The sequence below is a fragment of the Lolium perenne genome, chromosome 2, assembly GCF_019359855.2.
Source record: "Lolium perenne isolate Kyuss_39 chromosome 2, Kyuss_2.0, whole genome shotgun sequence".
NCBI lineage: Eukaryota > Viridiplantae > Streptophyta > Magnoliopsida > Poales > Poaceae > Lolium > Lolium perenne.
This window is the reverse complement of record NC_067245.2, coordinates 61,300,328-61,307,517: the sequence shown is the minus strand read 5'-3', so window position 1 is coordinate 61,307,517 and position 7,190 is coordinate 61,300,328. Positions and strand designations below refer to the sequence as shown.

Here is a 7,190-nt window from a genome sequence, read left to right as displayed (position 1 = left end):
CGGGACAATCCACTGCTATGTTGCGGAGGGTTTTCGATGAAGTCTAGGGCATAGTCAAGGTCTGTGAAGTTCTAGCAGACAAGATTGCAAAGGAAATGAGTTTAATCAAGAACAAATCAGAAATTCCGAAATCGGCACCAAACCCTAACCCTCGAAAAGAATTGGGGAATTTCGAACTTCCCCCTAGAATCGGCGGGTTCAAACTCTCGTTGTCTTTCTAGCTCGGCATGGCGATTTCGACGTCCGCACGAACAACTCGAGAAAGAGGGGGTAGTTGTCTTGACAAGAACGCCGCCACCGATGATCGAAGATGAGTGGCTGACTGCTGCGGAGCGGCCGGGGAAGAGACTTTGATGGCGGAGCGATCGGAGCTCTTGCTTTCTCCATGGCCTAACACACTCGAGCGGGTAGAGCCACATTTTGCATCGAGTGAGCGCACGACAAGGGTGACTAGATGAAAATGCCTGAATATGATGTTTTCCTTGGACCTTGCTTTGGGCTTCTTTAGAGTTCGCACTGCCCAGTCCATTCTCACATGCAGGCATCCAAACGGCACTACAGGAATGGCGCAAGGCGCCGACAGCCGGAAACCATCGGCGTATCCACAACGGGCTCCTCAGCGAAGATCCTCCTCGGCAGAGCCATGTGGGCCGTCGGTGTAGACCCATCCCTCGGCGTAGCCCGTATATATCGATAGCCAGGATGGACCCTCGACGTCTAGACCCTCGACGCAGGCATGTGGGGCCACGCTGTCCGTTAACGGATGCCCCCTCTATGCCGACGGCCAGGCCCTCGGCTTAGAGGGACGCGTGGTGTGAGCTGGGAAGCCCTACCTGGAAAAAAATTTCAATTTTTTTTCAATTTTTTTAATTCTCTCGCATGGATCATTTTAACTCTAATTACGCTTAGTCTTATATCAAATTATACTCACGGTCAAATTCCCAATTTGGTCAACCATCCTCACACTACTCTAGTCCTAGCACGTTTGGGCCACGCTATCTGTTAACGGGCACCGCCTCTACGCCGACAGCCATGCCCTCGGCTTAGAGGGACGCGTGGTGTGAGCTGGGAAGCCCTAGCTGGATTTTTTTTTTAATTCTCTAACATCGACCATTTTCACTCTAACTACACTTAATCTTATGTCACACTTATGGCCAAACTTCTCAATTTTCAAATTTTTTAATTTTCTCACATGGATCATTTTCACTCTAACGACACTTAATCTTATATCAAATTACACTCATGGTCAAACTTCTCAATTTGGTCACCCATCCTCATACTACTCTAGCCCTAGCATGCGTAACTTCTTTGTTTCTTCCGATTGAGCTTCTGTGAAAGAAACAAAACATTGTTGATAATACTACCATATCAATCCTATTAATCCTTAGACTGTGATATCACAACTCTTTATTATTTTTAATTTTCAAAAATTATTTAAATAAATATCAATGATCAAGTAATAATAATCTTTATGCAGAATGCAATTATTAATTTATTTTAAAAATATATAAAAATATAAAATCTTGAATTTCTGGCAAAAATTAAAATATTTTGGTTTTCCTCGTATTTACATTTGGAATTTTAAGAATCTAAAAAATGGCAACCAGGTAAACCCCGGTGAATTCGGATGACTTTTTGAGACGTTTAATTTTGATAGGTTATACATTTTTTTTCCGATGTCGTATGCACAACATAATGCCATTTTACCGAGAAATAGATTTTTTTTTGAGAAAAGTAAAAATTCAAAAAATTTAATTTACCCTAGTAGTAGGTTGCGTAACAAACAAGAATCTTAAAAAATATTTATTTTTTCAATTTTTATCATTTTCTGCCATTCGATTGAAACTTAAGAAGACGATGTGTGTGTGTGTGTGTGGGGGGGGGGGGGGGCTGTGGAGGGAAAAATTCAGGGCTTGTGCAAATAATTGATACCAATAAATAAATAAGTACAAATATAATATAAGATAATAACTAGGAGCAAAAAAAGAAAAAATAGGAAGGTGTTACGCCGGGGGTGGCTGTCGGCGTAGATAAAAGAAAAAAAGGAAGGAGGCTATGCCGTGGGCAGCCCTCGACGTAGCTCTAACGTCGTGACAACGCCATCACGGCCTGGCTTTGGAGGGGCACGTGTCCAGGTCTACGCCGACAGCCCGGAGTGCACCGAGGGTAGCCGTCGGTATAGCGTTGCCTACGCCGAGGGCGTTGCTACGCCGATCTCTCTTGGCGGGCTAGCTCTACCCTCAACATAGCGTTGCCTACATGGAGGCGTCACTATTCCGATTGGCAGGTTGGCCTAGCCGGACCATACACTGATGGTCCCGACTTTTGGCCATCAGTGTATCAGCAGCCCGTCGACGCTTTGAATTATTCCTATATTGCGGGTCATTCTTATCGCTGACTCCGTTGGTTGGGCTTACCTTATGGAGGTCCTTGCGGCTCTGGGGTTTGGCCAAATTTGGAGAAATTGGGTATGCATGTCTTTATCCTCTGCCACATCCAGGGTGCTTCTTAACGGCGAGCCCGACACCCCCTTCTGGCACTCCCGGGGTCTTTGTCAGGGGGATCCGCTATCCCCCATGCTTTTCATCCTGGCAATCAATCCACTTCAGCGTATCCTCTCCCTCGCCACTCAACAGGGCATCCTCACTCCCATTCGCTCCAGGGTCACAAGATGCCGGATTTCCCTGTACGCCGACGATGCTGGGATCTTTGTGATCCCCCGCAAGGACGACCTCACTGCCATCTCCTCTATCCTAGATTGCTTCGGAAAAGCTAGTGGGCTTGTCACCAACATGATGAAGATGGAGATCTTCCCGGTGCGCTGTGCGGACATTGACCTGCAAGACATCCTCACCGACTTCCCGGCTAAACTGGCCAGTTTCCCTGGAAAATACCTTGGCCTACCTCTCCACTTTCGACGCCTCCGAAAGGTCGACCTGCAGCCTCTTATCAACAAGATTGAGGGAAAGTTGCCGGGATGGATGGGCAAGAACTTAGCGCGGCCAGGAAGAGTCATCCTTGCTAAGATGGTCCTCATGCCTACCGGTATATACCACGCTACGGTCATCCCACTGCCTAAATGGGCTCGGGATAGGATCAACAAGATTGCCAGGACCTTCGTCTATGCAGGGGATGAGGGAGAACATGCGGCTCAAGGGAAAGCCCTCGTGAATTGGAAAACGGTGTGCAGACCGAAAACTCTGGAGGGCTTGGGAATGCCGGATATTGAAAGATCTGGAAGAGCTTTGAGGCTCCGCTGGCCTTGGCTGCAATGGACTGACCCTGAGCGTACGTGGGCGGGATCAAAGCTTCCCTGTGATGCTGCTGACATGGCGCTTTTCCGGGCCTCCACCAGGATCACTATCGGCAACGGAAAGCTTACCTCCTTCTGGCACGACAACTGGTGTGGACGGGGCCGCCTTTCGACTTGGCTCCCTGACCTCTTCAAGATCGCCTCCAGGAAAAACCGCATAGTTGCCAAAGAGTTGAGTGACAACAACTGGATCCGCTCCCTCATCGGGATCACCACACCCACGCAGCTGGCGCAATATTTGGAGCTTTGGGACATCATCCAAGCCGTCAACCTGTCCCCTGAGCAACCAGACTCCATATTATGGACTCTCACTACCGACTCGACTTACAGTGCCAGCTCTGCTTACAAGGCTCAATTCTTCGGCGGTCATGCTAGATTTCTCGCAACAAAGATATGGGCTGCTCACGCCGAACCAAAGTGCAAGCTTTTTGGCTGGCTTGCCCCGCACGGAAAACTGCTCACTGCAGATATGCTCGCCATTAGGGGCTGGCCACATGAACCTCTATGTCCTTTATGTCTACATGCGCCGAGACGGCCAACCACCTATGCAAAGTTTGCCCCTTCACTATAGCCATTTGGAATCGGATGAAGACCTGGGCCAACGATGACAACCCTGACAATCGCCACATCCACCAATCCATCTCTGAGTGGTGGGATGACTTGATCTCCGGAAAGGCTATAAAGGAACAAAAACGCATCAGTGGCCGGTTCCTATATGTTCTTTGGAATGCTTGAAAGGAACGAAACAGACGCATTTTCACTGGGCGCCGTCTTACCTATCTTGAGGTTGCCGATATCGCAAAGGAAGACGTCCTCCAGAGGGATCGTGCCATCAACGGCTTTGGGCCGGCCATTCCGGGCGAACCTGACTGACTTTTTTTCCTTTTTCTTTGCGTGGTTTTCTGGGACATATTTCCACCTTAATCTAAATATGCCCTCTCTTGTACAGTTTGGTCGGTTTTTTTTTCCTTACTTAATGAAAAGTCAGTGCTCCTGCCGGTTGCTCAAAAAAAAAATCTTATCGCTGACAAGCCTGCCTGGGATGTGCAAGCTACCAAATGCGCTCGAGAAGAATTATAGTAGACAGGCAAAACTGCAAATGGCAACAAAGGTGGTAGTCTCGGCTCAGTCTCCAACAGTCCGTAACCGTTGATGCAAACGCGCCCGTCGCGGATCGAAAAAAACCCCACGCGCACCCTGGATATCGCACACAAAAACACATTCCCTGCTTCTGCTCTACCTGCTGCTGCTCTTGTCCTGAGTCCTGACTCAGGCCACTCTCCATCTCTCCCCGAAGCAAGAACAAACACAAGGGATCTCTAGCTACTTCCTTCTTCTATCACAGCTCTCCGTGAACGGATTTGGTCTTCTTCTAGCGCAGCAGCTAGCTCACCATGGAGGCGCCGTTGCTGGTGGCTGCGCTTGTGCTCCTGTCCTCCACTCTCGCCGCCTCTGGTAAGCAGAGCTCCGGTCTTTTTCTAACATTTCTTAACCATTTGTTTTTGGATTTTTTCGTGCTTGCGTCTAAAATAACCGAAGCCCATTCTTTTTTTGTTTCGGAAGGTTGATTTCTAGAGTTGTCTTCGTTGTTGTCGACAGTCACTAGAGTACTGGTGTTCTTCATATTTTTGACAGTCGAGTGTACTGATGCTTCTATCAATCAGTGGTTATGTTTGAAAGATGAAAAGATTCGCTCTCCCTTTTCTGTTACGCTTTTCTGCAAGTCACCAGCCATTGCATATATTCGCAACTTCCCTCATGATTTCTCAACTTTTTTTTTCTCCAGATTCCCTTTTCCTGCCTTGTTCATGCCTAGGGAGATGGTAGGCTGCTAGTGACTTGCCTAGCTCATGTTGTTCTTTCATTTCCAAGAAATTTGTTTAACAGCAAGGGAAAATGGCAGGAAATCTCTTCTCCTTTCTTCGTGGAGAAGTGTAGTGCTCAAGTGCATTTTCACAAAACAAAAACATTTATCTTCTCTGAAAGGTTATAATAATTCTGCTAGCAAGATGCTAATGAAAAAGTAGGCGTTCACTACCATGCTTTCTGTCCTTTCTCTGCGAACCCCACTCTTATCTTCTCACTGCTTTTGTCACATTTCTTAGAAATCATCAAGAACTGACGACTAATCTTTGTTCTGTAGCACATGGTTGGAAGGAAACGCCAGAGCTTAATTTTAGCTCCATGCCCTTTGTTCTGTAGCACGTCACTCCACTAATGTTTTCGTTGCGTTCTTGCGCAGATTTCTGCGTGTGCAGGTCAGATCAGCCCCAGGCGGCGCTGCAGAAGACCATCGATTACGCGTGCGGGGCAGGGGCCGACTGCAACTTCATCCACGAGCAGGGGCCGTGCTACAACCCCAACACCGTCGTCGCGCACTGCTCCTGGGCGGCCAACAGTTACTTCCAGAGGAAAAGGGGAACCGGAGCCACCTGCGACTTCACCGGCACCGCCACCCTCACCACCACCGACCCAAGTAAGGGACACTTCTGTTTTTTACTCTTGCATTCAGGTTCAAGAATCCACTTGGTGGCATTGTGCAATTGCATGGATGAACATAGTTTCGAGTTGTGGGGATTAGAAATATTTGGTCTAACGGCTTACAAATCTATGCATTTCAACATTTTGGGTAGGTTTCACTGACATATAGTATTTCTTTTTCAACCAAAGAATTATGAAAATTACTACTAGAATTTATGTGTGCAATTTATATGCTTCTCCATTGACTTCGACCTCTTTTACATTGACTCCAACCTCTGATAATAATTCTCGCGTTTCTTATATAATCTCTTTTGGTCTTGCTCACATGCAGGTTCTTCGGGCTGCCCCTACCCCTCAAGTGCAAGGTACTAGAGTACATTATTACTTCTTCAGTTTAATTAACTGCACATGCTGTTGGGGTTTCATCTGTTGCATTCTTGGAACCGGTACATTTTAATCTTCTAGTGGAAACTGCACTATTTCTAGTACCAAACCGAGCTGTAACTGTAAGAGCAACAACTCTTCATTTCTGCAGTAATATCATAAATGCATATCTCACTCTAGAAACTTGCATTTGTATGTTTGAGGTGTGCATAGTACCTTTTTTTGTTCATTTCGTACTGCGTCTTTCTGCATAACCTTCAATCACAAATATTAACACCTTACCCTTGCTCCACACAGCGGAGCTGGAACATCAACGACTGGGGCTGGGATTGGGACCGGAGGAGCAACCGGGGGAACCCCAGGCACAGGCACAGGCACGTTCACGCCCGGCGCCGGTACCGGCACTGGCATGGGTACCACTGGGACTACAGGCACCGCCGGGTTCGGCGGCCTAGGTCCGACAGGCACGAGCAACATGGACACCGCAGCGGCGGCCTCGCACCATCCAATGGCTGGACCGGTTGCCTTCCTCGCAGCTCTTCTCTCCCTCCTGGCACTCGCGTGAAGTTCGATCACTCGAATTGGCTGGAAGTAAGAGATGTCTTGCCGTTCTGGTAAGCTTGTTACTGTCATAGTGTGAGGACAATGGAAGAAAAACCTGATCCTTCTGAAGGTGTCGTTCTGTCCAAAACCCCACTAGTTCATGGTCCTGTTTGGTTTCAGTGGCATGCATGGTGTAATTTGGTAGGATGGTTGTCACTTTCTTGCAAGGACGCTCTTTTCTCTCTCTCTCTCTCTCTCTCTCTCTCTCTCTCTCCTCTTGTAAATCTAGGGGAACAATTAGCAGGTTAGTAGATCAAGGTTGGTCGGTGCGGGAGTGTTGTTGGGACAATGGCATTATGGCGATACTGATATTACCAGCTTGGCAGCTTATGATCTGCTGCTCTCTGTCAGGCTCCTACGAGATACGAACTTTAGCTGTTTAGAGATCTAGATGGACGGATGAGCTATG

General features: G+C 47.6%; 1 protein-coding gene across 1 annotated transcript; it reads left to right on the top strand.

Annotated features, from left to right (window-relative positions):
* Positions 1-4,555: 4,555 nt before the first annotated feature.
* LOC127332739 (uncharacterized) lies at positions 4,556-6,965 on the top strand. Its single transcript, XM_051359071.2, has 4 exons — positions 4,556-4,768; positions 5,556-5,789; positions 6,126-6,159; positions 6,476-6,965. Exons 1-4 carry the CDS (start codon positions 4,708-4,710, stop codon positions 6,741-6,743), a joined length of 597 nt encoding a protein of 198 aa, XP_051215031.1. The 5' UTR covers positions 4,556-4,707; the 3' UTR covers positions 6,744-6,965.
* The last annotated feature ends 225 nt before the right edge of the window (positions 6,966-7,190 follow it).